Raw genomic sequence first — 18,588 nt, 5'->3', positions numbered from 1 at the left:
GGTATTTTTTTTTTTTTTTTTTTGAACATACTTTAAATCAAGAAGCTTAAAAATAATGATAATAAAAATTCTCGTCCCGCCCTCGGGTAAAGCAATTTCGACTCAACGGTCTAGTTTTCAACTCACGACGAATTTTAAAAATCATATTTTTAACTTAATGAGATAAAGTAAATTTTTTTTTTTTAAAAAAAAATTCACACAACTTAATTTGAAATGCATAAAATTAAAAATTCATATTAAAAATTAAAAATGCAATATATTGTTGATATTTTTAAACTTATATTAATTTTTATAAACTTATATTGAATATTGATTTAAAATATTTAAAAACTTAAAGATATTATATCATAAGATATATATATATTAGTTTTAAAACAAAGTAAAAATAAAATTAAAAATCTTTTTGGTCTTTTATCCCACTTTAATCAATCAAAAAATATACGCCCCTCTTTTTGGGTAAAGTAATTTAGTTTTCTAGCCTAATTTTACTCATGACGTATTTTTGAAATATTTTGGTTTGATTGATTAAAGATATTTATACCTTATGAATAAACGGTAAGCTTCGCAGTGATGTAATAAATTTTTGTACGATATCAATAATTTCGGCTTATGCCTAATTTTATTGAATACCAATTTAATACTCTATAGCGAACGATTTAGCGTTTTAGCTTCAAAAGGTTAAAAATAAAAATAAAAATAAAAACTGTACAGACATACCTGTGAAATAGATTTCTTAGTTATATGATCTATCCCATTCATAAGATAGTCGGTTTAATTGATTTTCCATGGCTACATAGGCGTAACCTCGAGCATTCAGTGTCTTTTCTTCTAAACATATGAACGGTCCGTCTCTGCATAAAGTAACAAATTCGGTATTTGAATAGGTTTGATTATTTGAACATTTACCTCCATGTGACCATTTTCCGCATTTGTGACATCGTTCTAAGTGTCGTGCTCTTCTTTTCGCTGCGGATTTTGATTTTCCTTTACCAAATTGTAACTTATTATCTTCGCATCTGGATTCTTTTCTAACTCCGTCCATTCTTTCTCTGATTACTGATACTATTTCACTCGGTAGTATGTCATTATTACGTTTAGTGATCAAAGCGTGTAGCATTAGACCATGGTTTAGTTCACAGGCAGTCTTCATTTCGTAAAAACCTAAAAAAAATAAAAATTCAGAATGGGGGAGAAGACTAGTTCTTTAGGGTCTGCTAGGGAAAGACCATTCGGGTTCCATTTTCGAGAACTACACGAAAACAGACAATCTAACTCTAACAGAAATACATATTATCCTTTAAAGACTTGATTCTCCCCACACTTAGTTAGCTGTGGTGTCGAAATTGTGATTAACTTCGTTGTCGACTTCCATCGGACCATGTATGTAATGTTTAACTCTGTGACCATTAACTTTAAATTCAATCCCATTTGAATTTATTAATTCTATCGTTCCGTATGGGAAAACTCTTTTGACTATGAATGGTCCAGACCATCTTGATTTCAATTTTCCAGGAAATAGCTTGAATCGTGAATTGAAAAGAAGAACTCTGTCTCCTTCTTTAAATTCTTTTGAACTTCTGATTCTTTTATCATGCCATTTCTTCGTTCTTTCTTTATAGATTAACGAATTTTCGTATGCTTCATGTCTTAATTCTTCTAATTCATTTAGTTGACTTAATCGTAGACGTCCGGCTTCATGTAAATCAAGATTACATGTCTTCAAAGACCAAAATGCTTTGTGTTCAATTTCTACTGGAAGATGACATGCTTTTCCATAAACAAGTCTAAAAGGTGTGGTTCCAATTGGAGTTTTGTAGGCTGTTCTAAAAGCCCAGAGTGCATCCTCCAATTTAATGGACCATTCCTTAGGATTTGATCCTACGGTTTTCTCTAGAATACGTTTTAAAGCTCGGTTGGTGTTTTCAACTTGTCCACTTGTTTGTGGATGATATGCGGTGGAGATTTTATGAGTTACTCCATATCTTTTAAGAACTTTCTCAAGTTGATTATTACAGAAATGAGTACCCCGATCACTTATTAAAGCTTTCGGTGTTCCAAACCTTGCAAAAAGATGTTTAAAAAAATTGACTACAACTCGTGCATCGTTAGTTGGGAGAGCTTGTGCTTCCGCCCATTTAGATACATAATCAATGGCTACGAGTATATATAGATTATTATGAGATTTTGGAAATGGACCCATAAAGTCAATACCCCAAATGTCAAATACTTCACATACTTGGATGACATTTTGTGGCATTTCATCACGTTGACTTATTTTTCCGGCCCTTTGACATGCATCACAGGATTTGCAAAGAAGGTGTGCATCTTTGTAAATTGTAGGCCAATAGAATCCAGCTTCATAAACTTTTCTTGCTGTTAGTTGAGGCCCATAATGTCCTCCTGTTGGTCCTGTGTGACAATGGTTTAAAATTTTACTAGCTTCATCTCCAAATACACATCGGCGTATTATTCCATCGGGACAACTTTTAAACAGATGTGGATCTTCCCAAAAATAGTGTTTTATATCACTGAAGAATTTCTTTCGTCTTTGGTACGATAATCCTTTTTCAAGGAATCCACAAACTAAGTAGTTTGCATAGTCTGCAAACCATGAGATTTCTTTATAATCTATCTTCAATAGATATTCATCAGGAAAGTTGTCTTGTATGGCCGATTCATTTAGAACTTCTAACTCAGGATTTTCAAGACGAGAAAGATGATCAGCGGCGAGATTTTCTGCTCCTCTTTTATCTCGGATTTCAATATCAAACTCTTGTAAGAGTAAGATCCAACGGATTAATCTTGGTTTAGCATCTTGTTTTGAAAATAGGTATCTAAGAGCAGAATGGTCGGTATAGACCACCGTTTTTGCTAGAACGAGATATGCTCGGAATTTGTCAAAAGCAAAGACAATAGCAAGGAGTTCTTTTTCAGTAGTTGTATAGTTTGTTTGTGCTCCTTGTAATGTCTTACTAGCATAATATATAGGTTGAAATCGTTTTTCAATCCTTTGTCCTAAAACGGCTCCCATTATAAAATCACTTGCATCGCACATTAGTTCAAATGGTAGATTCCAATTTGGTGTTATCATGATCGGCGCATTAGTGAGTTTTTCTTTAAGAATATTAAAAGATTTGATACATTCATCTGAAAAGATGAATGGCGCATCCTTTTCTAGGAGTTTATTCATAGGAGTGGCAATTTTAGAAAAATCTTTTATGAAACGTCGGTAAAAACCGGCATGCCCTAGAAAACTCCTAACTACTCTAACATTGGTGGGATGTGGAAGTTTAGCAATTACATCTACTTTAGCTCTATCCATTTCAATTCCTTCTTTTGAAATTTTATGTCCAAGAACGATGCCTTCTTTAACCATGAAATGGCATTTCTCCCAATTAAGTACTAGATTTGATTTTTCGCATCTAATTAGCATTCGTTCCAGATTAACTAGACATGATTTAAATGTATCACCGAAGACCGAAAAGTCATCCATGAATACTTCCATGCATTCTTCTATCATGTCGTGAAAAATCGCCATCATACACCTTTGAAAGGTTGCAGGGGCGTTGCAAAGTCCAAATGGCATGCGTTTGTAAGCAAAAGTACCATAAGGGCACGTGAATGTGGTTTTCTCTTGGTCCTCGGGTTCTATTGGAATTTGAAAATATCCGGAAAATCCATCTAGAAAACAATAGTAACTATTTTCGGCTAATCTTTCCAGCATTTGATCTATAAAAGGTAAGGGAAAGTGATCTTTTCTGGTGGCGTCATTTAATTTTCTATAATCAATACATACACGCCATCCTGTTACAGTCCTAGTAGGAATAAGCTCATTTTTCTCATTTGTAATGACAGTCATGCCACCCTTCTTAGGTACGCATTGAACTGGGCTTACCCATGGACTATCAGAAATTGGATATATCAAACCTGCATCTAGCAGTTTAATAATCTCTTTCTTAACTACATCTTGCATATTAGGATTTAGTCTTCGTTGGCGTTGCACATACGTTTTATGACCTTCTTCCATAAGGATTTTATGTGTGCAATACGAAGGACTTATTCCTTTAATATCATGAATCTTCCATGCAATGGCTGGTTTATGAGCTTTCAACACAGAAATGAGTTGTGATTTCTCATTTGAGGTAAGAGAAGACGATATTATTACAGGTAATTCAGATTCACCATGTAAATAAGCGTATTCCAAATGGTTTGGAAGTGGTTTTAACTCTAATTTCGGAGGTTCTTCTATCGATGATTTATATCGATATCTGTCTTCTTCTTTTAGCATTTGAATTTCTTCTGTTATTGGTTCATATCCATTAGCTATAAGTGTAGCTAACATTTCAGCTTCATCAATTGGTTCATTACCTTCTCCTAAAGAACATTCTCCTGTTCCTTGTAATTCTGGAAATTCTTCTAATAATTCTGCATGTGCATCTATAGTTTGAATATAATAACATGTATCATCTGCAGATTGTGGTTGTTGCATTGCTCTATCAACTGAAAAGGTAACACTCTCATCCTCTATACTTAGGGTCAGTTTCTTACCGAACACGTCTATCATTGCTTTAGCCGTGTTTAAGAATGGTCTTCCTAATATGAGTGGAACTTGAGAATCTTCTTCCATGTCCAAAACAACAAAATCTACTGGAAATACTAAATTACCAACTTTAACTAGCATGTTCTCCATTATCCCTCTAGGATATTTTATTGATCTATCGGCTAGTTGTATGCTTATTCTGGTTGGTTTCAATTCTCCAAGGTCTAGTTTAGCGTATAGTGAATACAGCATTAGATTTATACTAGCACCTAAGTCTGCCAATGCTTCTATTGAACTAAGACTACCCAGAAAACATGGAATTGTGAAACTTCCTGGATCAGATAGTTTTTCTGGTATCTTATTTAACAGCACTGCTGAACAATTAGCATTCATAGTAACAGCCGAGAGTTCTTCCATTTTCTTTCTATTTGAGATTAGATCTTTCAAGAATTTAGCATATCTTGGCATTCCTGAAATCACATCAATGAAAGGAAGATTTACATTTATCTGTTTAAACATATCCAAGAATTTGGATTGCTCGGCTTCAAGTTTTTCTTTCTTCATTTTACTCGGGTAAGGAAGTGGTGGTTGGTATGGTTTAACATAAGGTTTATCCTTAACTGTGTTATCTTCATTAACCTTTTCAACTACCGGTTCTTTTTCCTTATCTTGATCAGGTTGTGGTTCTTGTGGAGTAGGAATGGTTTCATCAGAAGTTACAGGTATTTCAGGTGGTTTAAGTGTTGTACCACTTCTTGTGGTAATAGCTTTAGCTGTTTCATTCCTGGGGTTAGCATTTGTATCACTAGGTAGACTTCCCGGTTTTCTTTCACCTATTAACCTTGCTAGGTTACTTACTTCTTGTTCCAGATTTTGAATAGAAGCTTGTTGATTTCTAAATGCTTGAGCATTTTGTTCATTGGTTTGTTTCTGAGATGTGAAAAACTGTGTTTGAGTTTCAACTAGCTTCGTCATCATATCTTCTAAATTCGGCTTTTTATCATCGATTTGTTGTAGTGGTTTGTTTTGAAAATTAGGTCTTTGCTGATTGTAAGTATTATTGGATACTTGTTGATTGCTAGGACCTTGTTGGTTGTTGTATGGAATATTTCGGTTATAATTCTGGTTTTGATTGTAAATCGGTCTTGGCGGTTGATAATTATTCTGATAATTATTTCCAGGCCTTTGGTTTATGTATGAAATATTCTCTCTTTGTTCCATTGTTAATTCAATACTGAGACAATCTTTTGTCAAATGTGGTCCTCCACACTGCTCACAACTAATTCATATTGAGTGAATATCTTTAGTCATCTTTTCCATTCGTCTCTCCACAGCATCTATCTTTGCGGAAATGGAATCTAAGTCATGGCTAGAATCGGCTCTAGCTGCTTTAGATGATCTAATGATATCTTTTTCTTGGTGCCACTCATGTGAGTGGGAAGCAGTGTTATCAATAATTTTGTAAGCATCAGTTTCGGTTTTCTTCATAATAGAACCACCAGCTGCTATATCTATGTCTTTCCTTGTAGTGATGTCGCATCCTTGGTAGAATATTTGTACTATTTGACAGGTGTCTAAACCATGTTGCGGACATCCTCTTAACAACTTTCCATATCTTGTCCACGCCTCATATAGAGTTTCATTTGGCTTCTGTGTAAACGTAACAATTTCTGCTTGAAGTCTTACGGCTTTAGATGCAGGAAAGAATTGTTTAAGAAATTTGTCAACTAAAACATCCCATGTATCAATCGCCCCTTCAGGTAACGATTCCAACCAATCTTTGGCTTCTCCCTTTAAAGTCCAGGGAAATAACATGAGATATATCTGTTCATCCTTCACTTCTCGGATTTTAAATAGTGTGCAGATCCTATTAAAGGTACGTAGATGTTCATTTGGATCTTCCTTCGGCGCACCACTAAATTGGCATTGATTAGTCACCATGTGTAGAATTTGTCCTTTGATTTCATAATCTGGCGCATTAATGTCTGGATGAGTAATTGCGTGACCTTGGCCAGTGCGTTTAGCTCTCATTCGGTCTTCCATACTTAAAGGTTCCAGATTCTCCATAATTGAATTTGTTGAATCGGTATCACTAGATGATTCTGATTTAATGGTTCGTTCCTCAACAATCTCTGTTTGAATGATTGGTGGCTCCGGAGGAAAGTTTAATGGTTCAGGATCTACGAACCGTTCCTGAATATTCTCTGGATTCTCAATTGTGAGGTTGGGTTCAAAAAATGAATTATCGGAGATTTGAACTGAAGTACTTGGTCTACTGGATGACGATTCTAAAGAAAAATCAACGGCGATTATATTTGCTAAATGTCTTGATCTAGTTACAGGTGGTGAACGTACAAAAGGTGATGAACGTCTTGCTCGGTGCATTCACTGAATATCCTATTAGTTTTAAAAAAGAAAGAAAAATTATAATAAGTTATCCAATCAATAGACTTTTCTGATTTTGCCCACGTTTCGAATAGCCAAAAGATGCAGCAGAGGGGCAGGATTCGTTTGGTCTCAATATAATTGAGGACTGTTTGGCTCCAATAACCCGGTCCACGTACAAATCCAACTATTACTACGAACCAGAAAATTTTGATGTCTATTAATTTAACCACTTAAAATAAATTTTCGTAATTTTAAGAAATTTAGATAAGAAGTAGAATAAAAATCTATGTCCTAAAACTAGAATAGCGAGAAATAAGAAAGAAAAAGAGTTCGTCGAAAAAGGTAGAAAAAGAAAAATGGTTGAAAAAATAAAAGGTGACGAAAAATAAAAGAAACTTATAAAAACTTAAAAATACTTGACTAACCTAACCTTATTACTACAACTAACTTAAAATTATAATCGCAAATTGAAATTACTAATTGGAATGATAATTGATACATAGTAAAAGGTGTCTAAAAATATTAAAGCTTACAGGAAAAACTAAATCCCAAATGGAAATAACTTAAAAAAGAAACTAAAACTTAAAAAGGCGTCGCAAAATTCTAAAGCACCTAATACTTAATCTAAGGAATAAGCACTTAAGAGAGTTTACGGCAAAGCCTAAAAATCTAAAATTACTACGGCAAATACTATGTCTAAAAACTAAGTACGAACAATAAAAATATAAAAATTACGCTAAACGATTAAAAAGTACAAAATATTAAAAGAAATAAAAAGTGATAAAAAAAATACAATTTTTATTAAAATATTATTTTTATATTAATTATATTAAAGTATTAAGTTTTAAATATAATAAAACTAATTAAAAGTAATTAAAAATAATTAAACTAAAAACTTAATTAATAATAATAAAAACAAACTAGGTTTTATAATAATAATAATATATTACTCCGCATTAAATGCAGAATTAGGGCAAAGATTGTGGCCTGTCAGAACCATCATGCGAGTCGCATGGGTTCAGGGGAAAAGGTCATGCGAGTCGCATGACCTGCTGAGCCGGTTCAAATGGGGGTTCAAACAACAGGTTCAGTTCGTAATATTTTAAATATTTATTAATTGTATTAATATTTTCTGTTTTAAATTTAAAATAAAATATATAAAAAAAATTAATTTAAAAAAAAAAAAACTAAAAAAATAATACTTTATAATTTTATAAATAATAAAAAAAACTTAAAAATAGATTTTAATATTTTTTTTTCTTTTTTTTGGTTTTAATAGATTTTAAATTTTTATATATATTTTTTTTAATTAAAAATATATATTTATTATAAAAACTAATTAAGATTTAATAAAAAAATTTTATATTGACGTTTCGCTTCGGCGTTCCCCGGCAGCGGCGCCAAAAATACTTGATGTCAAAGCTAAGGTATACGAAATAGTATTATTTTTAGTGCGAAAATACTATTAAATATGCTACAATTTTACACAAGTTATTTATTTATTTATCGAGTGGATATACTTAAACCTTGCTACAACACTTATAGGCAGTGTACCTAATCGTACAGTAGTGTAGTTTTTAGTAAGTCCGGTTCGTTCCACAGGGAAATCTTTAAACAAAGCTCAACGCTATATTAGTTTACTTTTATAAAAATACAAATATATATATATGTAATATTATTATTATAAAGGGGGGTTTTTACCGTTTAATGACCGGTTTGTCAATTTTAAGACTTTAGTCGCAGTTAAAACCTAATGTAAAATATAAAATAAATACAAGACTTAAATTAAAGCGTAAAGTAAATAACGATAATGAAATTGCGAATAATAAAAGTGCGATAAAATAAAATTGCGATAATTAAAAAGTACGATAATTAAAAGTGCGATAAAATAAATTAACAATAAAAATACGATAATTAGAAGTGCAATTAAATATAAAATAAAGGAAATTAAATATGAAATAAAAGAATTATGCTTATTTAAACTTCCGTAATCATGATGTTTGACGTGTTGATTTTAGTTTTATGCCCATGGGTTAATTGTCCTTTGTCCTGGATTATTTAATATGTCCATCTGGTTTTTGTCCATAACAGTCCATCAGTCATAAATATAAAGTGCGAGTGTCCTCGTCAAATTATTATTATACCCGAAGTTAAATATTCCAACTAATTGGGGATTCGAATTGTAACAAGGTTTTAATACTTTGTTTAATGAATACACCAGGTTATCGACTGCGTGTAAACCAAGGTTTTACTACTTTGTTTACAATTACACCAATTATCCTTAAATGTAATTTCACCCCTGTTTTAATTATTCTAGTGGCTATTAATCCATTCCCGTGTCCGGTTAAATGAACGATTATTCGTACATATAAATACCCCGCCCATCGTGTCCGATCGAGTGTATATGGTAATTTATAGGGACGCCCAATTGTAAATCTTTATATTAACATTAACAAACTATCATTTAGTTAAACAAATATAAAGCCCATTAATAGCCCATAGTCTAATTTCCACAAGTGTCGTTCTTTTGTCCAAACCCCAATTATGGTACAATGCCCAATTACCCAATTTTAGTAATTAGCCCAACATCATGATTACTTCATTTTAAATAAGCATAATAATAACTTAGCTACGAGACATTAATGTAAAAAGGTTGAACATAACTTACAATGATTAAAAATAGCGTAGCGTTACACGGACAGAATTTCGACTTACACCCTTACAACATTCGCTAACATACCCTTATTATTAGAATTATAATTAAAATTAAAATTAAAATATAAATTATATATATATATTTTACGTATATATGAGAGAAGAGAGAAAAAGATTATATTTTTGTGTGTTATAAAATGGATCACGAACTCGCTTTAAATAGAATGTGGCCTGGAAAAGCCCCTCATGCGAGTCGCATGAAAATGGGCATAGGGCCATGCGAGTCGCATGGCCATGAATTCCAGCTCACATTCGTTTGGCTCCTAGCTTGTCGACATAATTTAATAATAATAAATATATAAATAATTTTAATAATTATTTATATATTTATATTATATTTATATGCATAGTTGAGTAGATATTTTTAGTCCGTTACGTCGGGCGTTTCTTCTAGGCTCAGGTCCCGGTTCCGGTTTTTCGGACGTCATCGCGTACTATTTTATATCGTGTACTTTGCGTCTTGTAACTTGTACTCTTGTTATTTTGAGACGTTCCTCATCAATAATTTGAACCTTTTTGATTGAATCTTGTACTTTTTAGCTCTTTGGACCTTTTTGTCTTCAATTTGTCGAATCTGCCTTTTGTCTTCACTTTTTAATATTTAAACGAATATTGCTTGTAAATCGAACAATACCAACTAAAATCTTGTCTTTCTTGGGGAATAATGCTATAAAATATGTGTTCATTTTTGGCATTATCAATATACATTTTAACTGAGTCGTTAAATCATCGTTAGTCGTTACATGTAAGTGTTGTTTCGAAACTTTTAAGTTAACGACCTTGTTAAATGTAATTAATCCCATTGTTATTATATCTAATGGGATGTTAAATTGTTATATTATCATGATAATATAGTGTGTTAATATATCTTAATACGATATATAAATATTAAGACGTTATTACAACGATAATCGTTACGTATATATATCGTTTCGAAATCCTTAAGTTAGTAGTCTCATTTTATGTATATAGTTCATTGTTAATATACTTAATGAGATACTTAATTATCATTTCATCATGTTAAATATATATATATAAGTTCATATATATATTATCATGTTATTACAAGTTATAACGTTCGTGAATCATCGGACAAGTTGGGTGGTCACACGTTTACATAAAATTCGTTTCAATTAATCAAGTGTTAAAAAGTTTGATTGCTTAATATGTTGAAAATATTTAATCATGTAAATGTTAATATTATTCAATATATAATCATGGAAAAATCCGGGTCATGACAATATGTTCCATTTTGTTGTTTAAATCAATCAGCGTTTTATGGATAAGCCGAGGGACTTAGATCAACTCGTAACATTTATAAAATGAGCTTATCGAGTTTTTTTTGTTTTTTTTTATTTTAGAATATGATATAATATGGAGTGTGTTATAATATTTTTTTTTTTTTTTATGATTTATGATATGAATGAATTGAAAGATGAAGAGGAAGAAATGTAGGAGATGTAACCCGATGAGTATAACTCAGTGGTGGAATAACCCAAGCTGATAAATTCTTGATCAGAAGACACATCGGAGGTTTCAAGATCTTCCGACGGTTTCAGCGACGGAGGACGGTGGCTGGCGGGAATCTTGAGAGGTGGTAGTGGTGGTTGGGCAACTAGAAGAATCATCTTGATTATATGGAGCTCTTCGTGCTGATAACGTGTTATAATTCAGCAGGCTTATAACTACCTTTAGTGGTTTGATTATGTTATAATTCAGTAGGCTTATAACTACCTTTAGTGGTTTGATTCTTGATTAAGAATACTAATAATGAAGTGTAAGAAAGTAGATGATAATGGAGAGAAAGAAAGAAACACTTTGTAAGTGTGAGAAATGGTGCAAGTTTAATGCTTGTATTCATGAGTATTTATAGCCTAAAATCTCAATATAAAAATACATACTTTATCAAAATTGACTATATGTATACACCAAAATTGACTATGCATATCTATATTATTATTATTATTATTATTATTATTATTATAACATATATATATATATATATATATATATATATATATATATATATATATATATATATATATATATATATATATATATATATATATATATATATACATACTATTTGGCTCTCAAACTTTGATCATTTCAACAGGGTGAAACCGACATCATCCAACAAAATTTCAAAACAGCCCCTAAACTATATTACATGTGCAAAGTTTTGAGGGGTAAAATGTGTGAAATTATCATTTTTTAAAAAAAACTTAAACAAACTTCACCCAAATTTCCAACTGGCCGTATCTTTCCGCTCGTCGTGAGTTAAATTTTTCTGACTTCACCGTTCAACTCGAAATAATTTTACGAACACAACGCAACTAGCTATGCGCGAAATGGACTATTTAAAAAAAACGCTAAATATTTTGAGATATTTTTATACATATACGTACACGTATAATAAACAACATAAACTAACCACATCATATTGATGGTTCCTTTCATTTTTATGCGATTTTTCTGGCGTTAAAAACGCGGAATCCATTAGGTAATACCCGTAGCACGCGTTTTTAATTATGTAAATACACAACGTTTAATTATGTAAATACACAACGATACGTTAAATACAAATATGCAATCCGAAAGACCCCGCCGCAACGCATGGGTCGATCCGGATCTTGTTTATATCATTGAAGGCCTTTCATCGCTAAGTATTTCGTTTTTAGCCCAAATAAACAATCGATTAAGAAATTCGCCGAAACCATCGTTGACAAAAGCCTCTGTTAAAGAAGATTAAAATTTAGTGGAAAGCATGGAAGGAGATAGAGGTTAGGTCGAGCGGTGGTATCAGATACAAATGAGGTGGATATAGTTGAAGTAATTGGGTACATGAAAGGGTATTTTAGTCCTTTGATGCTGTAAGTTCACTTTTGATTGGTTGATGCATTAAAAGGAAAAATGAAAAATAAAGGAAAAAATGTAAAAAGACTTGTGAGGACAATGGGAATAGTAACTCTGGTGCCAATAGTAACTTTCTCAATAGCTGTAGGGACAATAAAAAAAAGTAAAAAAAAAACAACGCTAGAAAATAAAGATGTTTTTTTTCTGAAAGTATACAGTATATGTAATATTCCGTAACTGTATAGATAGATATATCCTCCATAGCTAGGGTTTTAGTTTTAGCAACATCATGATAAATTTACCTATCTCAACACAAACATAAACAGAAGAATGGACACTTCAATCAGATACGGTGGCGAATCGACTGCTCTGAGTAAACTCACTACAAACAACAACTCTCCGACGTTGAAGTACGCCGGAAATGTAAGCTCCATCAAAATCCATGCCAAACAAAAGCTCCAACTTCATTCCAATACTTTACTCCAGGTTACTATTTCACCTAACTTCAGATCATATTTTATTATTAAATAACATACATTGTAATTGTTTTAGTGTCTAGACTTTATTAATTAGTTTTTGTTTGAAGACTAGAACATCATCTTTTTTTAGGGTTTCATTTGTGTATGTAACTGTCAAGTTTGCTTTTGAATGCAATCAGCACTTAATTTTAAGCTCTCTCAAACACATTATGTCCAAGTTCAAGAAGTAAATGTAAAACTTTATTTACATTAGGAACATTTGATGTTAGCTAAAACAGTAAAAATAGTAGCACTTCAAGAAGTTTAAAGGTATCTAATTCGAATTTTGTTAACCAAAAAACATTGTTCAAGAAGATCGTGTTATGAGTTTATTACTTAGATCCAAGAAAAAAAAAGAAAGCTTTACCAAATAAACTGTTATATATGGTTTGTAACTGAATAATTGTTACACTAATAATGCTTCCTGAAAGTCCTAGAATCAAGTGGTATATATATGTAATGAGTTTTAGCTCGAACTTATGTGTTCTGCTAAATTTCAAATATGCTAATGTTGCAGCTTAACGGAGAGCTTGATACTGGAACTGGAGCTCCAACCTTCTTTTGTGCACTTGTTAGACACTTTTATCCTGATGTATGTTACTATTTCTGTTTACGTTGACTAGCATGAACAACTAGGCTAACCATTAGGCCTCAGGGTTGCAATTTTGACCCATTTGGGTAGGTCAAATGGGTCAAAGATTGCCCAACATGGATATTTATATGCTTAAAACCTCTCAATTTATTTCAATCATATCTACTTACTGGATATAGCTATCAGCTAGTCTTGGAGCTGGATTGCATTATGATAGATATGACAAACTTCAATGTACCCTGCGTGGGAAAAAGGCATATCCAGTGGCATCCAATCGGTTTGTAAACTTTGTTCTTAAAGGGCGTTGCGATATTGATCAAGAATTGAGTCAGGTGGGTTTGTAATTTCATGGATTGAGTAATATAGTTTTACATTGTGTACGTTAATAACAGTGATATATTGTTACTTGCTAATGTATCTTGACTACGTGTGTATCTCAACTAGCCAACACCACATGGAGCTCTCGAGTTGGTATGGAACATACTAGAGTTTCAGAAAGAACAAGACGTAAGGCTAAAAGTTGGCTACGAAATCGTTGACAAGGTACATTTTTGATAAGTATTGTCACTTTTAACCACAGTAGCTAATAAGACCCTTTTAACCCCAGAATGCTAGTTGAGTTAATTTGTAACTTAAGGACAGATTATAGAGGTGTCAATTTTGACCCATTAACTCGTGAATTAGTTTAATGCGGTACGTCCGTCTCTAATTTGGGCCAAATGGATAAATTTAGTGATGCAGAATTATGTGGGCTTTCAAATGGGTTGGCAAATTTTGGGCTCGTAAATATGAAGCTTCATAATTGTTACAAAAATCTAGTGTATGGACTTGGTTTTGTGAGATTGGGAGTGGGTTAAAAGTCTCGGTCAAACCAAAAACATTCATGCAGATAACTCAAAAGGGATTTGTTTGAAAGTTTGTTTTATTTTATTTTTTGTTTATCCAAAGTCTATGTTTTATATTTTTAAGTTTAAATTTGTTTATTCTTATTGACTCCGTATTAGTAGTTTAGTAGTTTATTTTATTATCTTGGCACTATATATAGTGCATCATAGATAAGTTTTATTTAGTTTTTATTGAATTAATAAAGCTTCAGTTAGCCTCGTTGGCTTTTTGTGTTCTACGCAAGTTTGAATTCAACTTGCAAATATTATCTTGTTTATTGTTTAAGCCATCGATCCTTAATCCGCGTTATTTAGCAAAATATGAAACGGGTGAAATGGGTCAGAAGTCACACAAAGTGTACAGACAATTCATGAAACTTACTATATCAATTTATCAAAATAGATTTCATTATTATATTGTTCTAAATTGAGAAATGACTGTAAACTTTGCCCTGTGTTTGTGCATAAAGTTTCTATGATCTTGTCCTCTGCAATGTTCTATATGTATCCTTGCTGCATTTTTTCAAGTTCATTTTGCTTCTGTCGTTAGTTCTATTACAGTTGTTGGTAAGCTCATGTGCATCTTTCAACATATTTTTTTGCAGATTCCATATGTACAATTTAGGGAAAACAACTGGACATTTAATGCTGATATAAATGGAAGATGGAATATTAGATACTACCTATAAAATTGTGAACTTTGTCATGATATTTTCTAAATGGTCAGATTTTGATTATGAAAAATGCAAGAGAGAAAGAAAAGAAGAATCGGTCTCTATGTTAATTGAAGCAGTCACTGTACTACTACTGAATTAGGTATTGATATATACTTCTATATTTAGATTTTGCAAAGCTTTGATCAATTGTTTGGTTCCTTGCTTTCTGTGTTTATCACTAGATCAGCAAACAAAGAATGAATAGAAGCGAATGTCTTTCTTGATAAGGATGAATGTCATTGTTTTATTTTTTGTACGGCGATATCGACATCGAAGCTCTCATTTGTCACCCACAGACGCGTTAGGAGGAAACCCAATTCGCGATGATGTTGGCAGTACCATCGAAAGGTTGGGAAAAACCCCAGAGACCTTCTCAAATCGCATTGATGTTGGCAGTGCCATCAAAGGTTGGAAACTCCCTGCTTGGAGTAAGAATCAAACCTGGGTTGGCAGTACCCCAAGTTGGATCCCACCCCCATACCACTCAAGCCAAGCTTCGGTGGTGGTGAATGTTATTGTTGGGAGTGGTCTTATTGATCTGATTGGTGTCATCATATTTTCATCTGAGGTTTAGGGTTTTATCCTTATTAAATTACATCATGGGCGACTAAATCAATCAAAACTGGTTAAAACTCTGTCAAAATTAGTCAAAGTTTTATCTAGGTAAAAAAAAATGCTCACACTTACCATGCTTATCTCTCTTATCTTTCTCTCCTAATTTAATTGGTCCAAATCATTTTGTAGACAATTTTTTGTAAAATTTCTGTGAGCATGTCATTTCTCTAACATAAATAGGAAAAACTTCCTGTCTTATATTTCTGATCAAGTCATAAAATTATAATATTGTCGAAATACTTGAAGATCATCGTAATTAAAATCACAAATGTTGTTAAACAGAAAACAATTCACAGTTAAAGAAAAAAACTTATGTGGCATTTTACACGAAATACTTGAAAAGTAAACTTCCAACAAAAAGACAAGTATGCTGGTAGTTTTTGTCAGAAAGATTATGCATTTACCTAACCTGGCAATCACGTAAAAAGTAATGCGTAGCTTCGTGCTAAATGAATGACCGCTTTCTTTGTTAAGACATTTACTTACGTTAGCTGTCTATATACTTGGTTTTTAACCAAATATATAACAATCTGTTTCACACCGGCTTAAGTTAAGAAATTTGATTGTTTTATAAACTTAAAAGTTGGACTAACTAATATCTTTTTTTTTTTTTTTTTTTTTTGAAAGGCAAACTCACACACCCACATAATACTAACACAAATATATATACACCACAAAATGTCTTAAGTAGGACTCGAACCCTCAACCTCAAGGTTGTAAGGGCGACCTCGATACCGCCAAGCCATTGACTCTTTGATAGTTGGACTAACTAATATCTCACAATGTAATTAACTATTTAGTGTATTAGTTTAAACCTGAAGGTATATGATAGGCGAGTTTAACTGGAGGAGTTTATTACAACCCGTTCCATAAGACTTGAGTTAAATTCTCATAAATCTATACTTGTACGAGTATTATCTTATTACATCTAAAATTTTCACTTTCCCTAATATTTTATGATATGTATTAGTGATACTTGATCACTTTTTTGTTCTTATGATATTTGGTGAAGGTATGTATATTTGTACATGTCTGAATATTTTAATAACAGTAGCAAAATCCCTCAACAACAAAATTCTGTAAATTATTAGTAAGTTTGTCTAACGACTTCCCTTAATGTTTTTGTTAAAGTTTATAAAAGCGTTGTAAGTAGTGGTTGTATATATTGACTTTAAAATGGCAGTTATTGAATTATGAAATACTTTTATGCATGTTAAAGATGATCTTCATTAAAAAAATCCATTGTGTATTGGGATGGGAGTGGGGAGGTCTCAAGTTCGAGTCCCTGTCCGTGAGATTTTATTTTTGAAAGCCGGATTGCCCCGTGGAGGTTTTACCCACCCGTATTCAAGACTCAGATCCGACCCGCCTGCCCCTCATGATGGTTTAAGGTTCGGATCCCTGTAATGCGGTTTGGGTTTTCTCCCGAAAACGCGCGCGTACGTAGCAAATGAGAGTATTCAATGCCAACAACTTGTCTTTCAAAAAAAACAATAGTTACTTTTTTTTTCTTTTTCTTTTTTTGGAGGGCAAATTTAAGAAATAGTTACTAACGGTTGTTAAAACAGATTTTTCAATATAAAGGCTGAAAACAAGCTCATGCTACACGACCCCACAACCAAAATTTCCAAAATAACACCACCCATCCATGACTCATCTTCACACAGTTCTCACTACCGGTAATCTTCATTCACCCACCCCATCTCCAACCGTACCAACACCGGACTACGATGACTCCGTTTACATCTCTTCCGAATTCGCACTCTTCATAGGCGTAATCATCATTGTATGTTTCGTCCTTTGTCTCATCGTCCTCAACGCAGCTTCTCGTTGCACTTGGATTCATTGGTTCTCCAACAACGTTGTACCAAACCACACCAATCATTTTTCATTGCCCGCTACAAAGCTTCTTAGAAGCATCCCAAAAGTTACTTATTCTGAGGAAACAATGAGCGAAAAATATTTGGATTGTGTTATTTGTTTGAGTGAGTACGTGGTTGGAGACGAAATTAGGGTTTTACCAAGGTGTGGTCATTGTTTTCACGTTGAGTGTATTGATAAATGGATCGCGTCCCATTTTACTTGTCCATCTTGTAGACAATTGTTGTTGAAGACGACGAATAGGTGTGATAAGTGTGATGAGGTTCCGGTTGGTGTTGATGGTGTTACGATGAATGGAATTCGATCTACGATGATTCATGGTGAAACGAGTGTTGCGATTGAGAGGTTTATACGGTAGTTTTACAACTTGTATCAATGGATTCTTCTTAGAATGATGGCTTCTTATTGAATGGGTTGAATTTACCATTTATTACATACAATCACACATATCATGTACACGTTTTTTGACATATATGTATGCATAGTTGTTTTTGATATTTGGTATTACAATTGTTATTGAAGTTTTGGAAATTATCAACTACTACAATAACAACATTACTCAATCACGTCAAGGCATGACATGAACATGTATAAACGGTCATACTTTACTCAAAGGTAAAGTTAGAGAATAACTATGGAAGTGAAGTTTATTTCTGTTCGGGTTACTCGGGAGAATAAATACTTTACTTTGGTATATAGAGCTTAACTAGATTAATTCGTGACGGTATAAAATTCTTGTAAGGATCTCAAGACTTCAGTTACTGAACTCTTAGTGATGTTAAAAAGTTAGATCTTACATACACAATATATGATTAGTATTGATCACTTGGTCAAGATATTGTGTTGGAGTGTTTCCTCTAAAAACAATATGAAAAGCTTATTA

At 32.6% G+C, this 18,588-nt stretch overlaps 2 protein-coding genes across 2 annotated transcripts; both read left to right on the top strand.

The window, feature by feature from the left end:
• Positions 1 to 12,750: 12,750 nt before the first annotated feature.
• LOC139856051 (outer envelope pore protein 21B, chloroplastic-like) lies at positions 12,751 to 15,336 on the top strand. The gene is made up of 5 exons (XM_071845282.1): positions 12,751 to 12,985; positions 13,535 to 13,609; positions 13,789 to 13,941; positions 14,054 to 14,152; positions 15,099 to 15,336. The coding sequence occupies exons 1-5, from the start codon at positions 12,830 to 12,832 to the stop codon at positions 15,180 to 15,182; spliced, it is 567 nt and encodes a 188-aa protein (XP_071701383.1). The 5' UTR covers positions 12,751 to 12,829; the 3' UTR covers positions 15,183 to 15,336.
• A 2,112-nt stretch (positions 15,337 to 17,448) lies between these two features.
• On the top strand, positions 17,449 to 18,208 carry LOC139855956 (RING-H2 finger protein ATL8-like). Its single transcript, XM_071845193.1, has one exon. The coding sequence runs from the start codon at positions 17,473 to 17,475 to the stop codon at positions 18,061 to 18,063; it is 591 nt and encodes a 196-aa protein (XP_071701294.1). The 5' UTR covers positions 17,449 to 17,472; the 3' UTR covers positions 18,064 to 18,208.
• Positions 18,209 to 18,588: the final 380 nt, after the last annotated feature.

This window comes from Rutidosis leptorrhynchoides, chromosome 6 (assembly GCF_046630445.1).
Source record: "Rutidosis leptorrhynchoides isolate AG116_Rl617_1_P2 chromosome 6, CSIRO_AGI_Rlap_v1, whole genome shotgun sequence".
NCBI lineage: Eukaryota > Viridiplantae > Streptophyta > Magnoliopsida > Asterales > Asteraceae > Rutidosis > Rutidosis leptorrhynchoides.
This window is presented reverse-complemented; position numbering and strand designations above follow the sequence as displayed.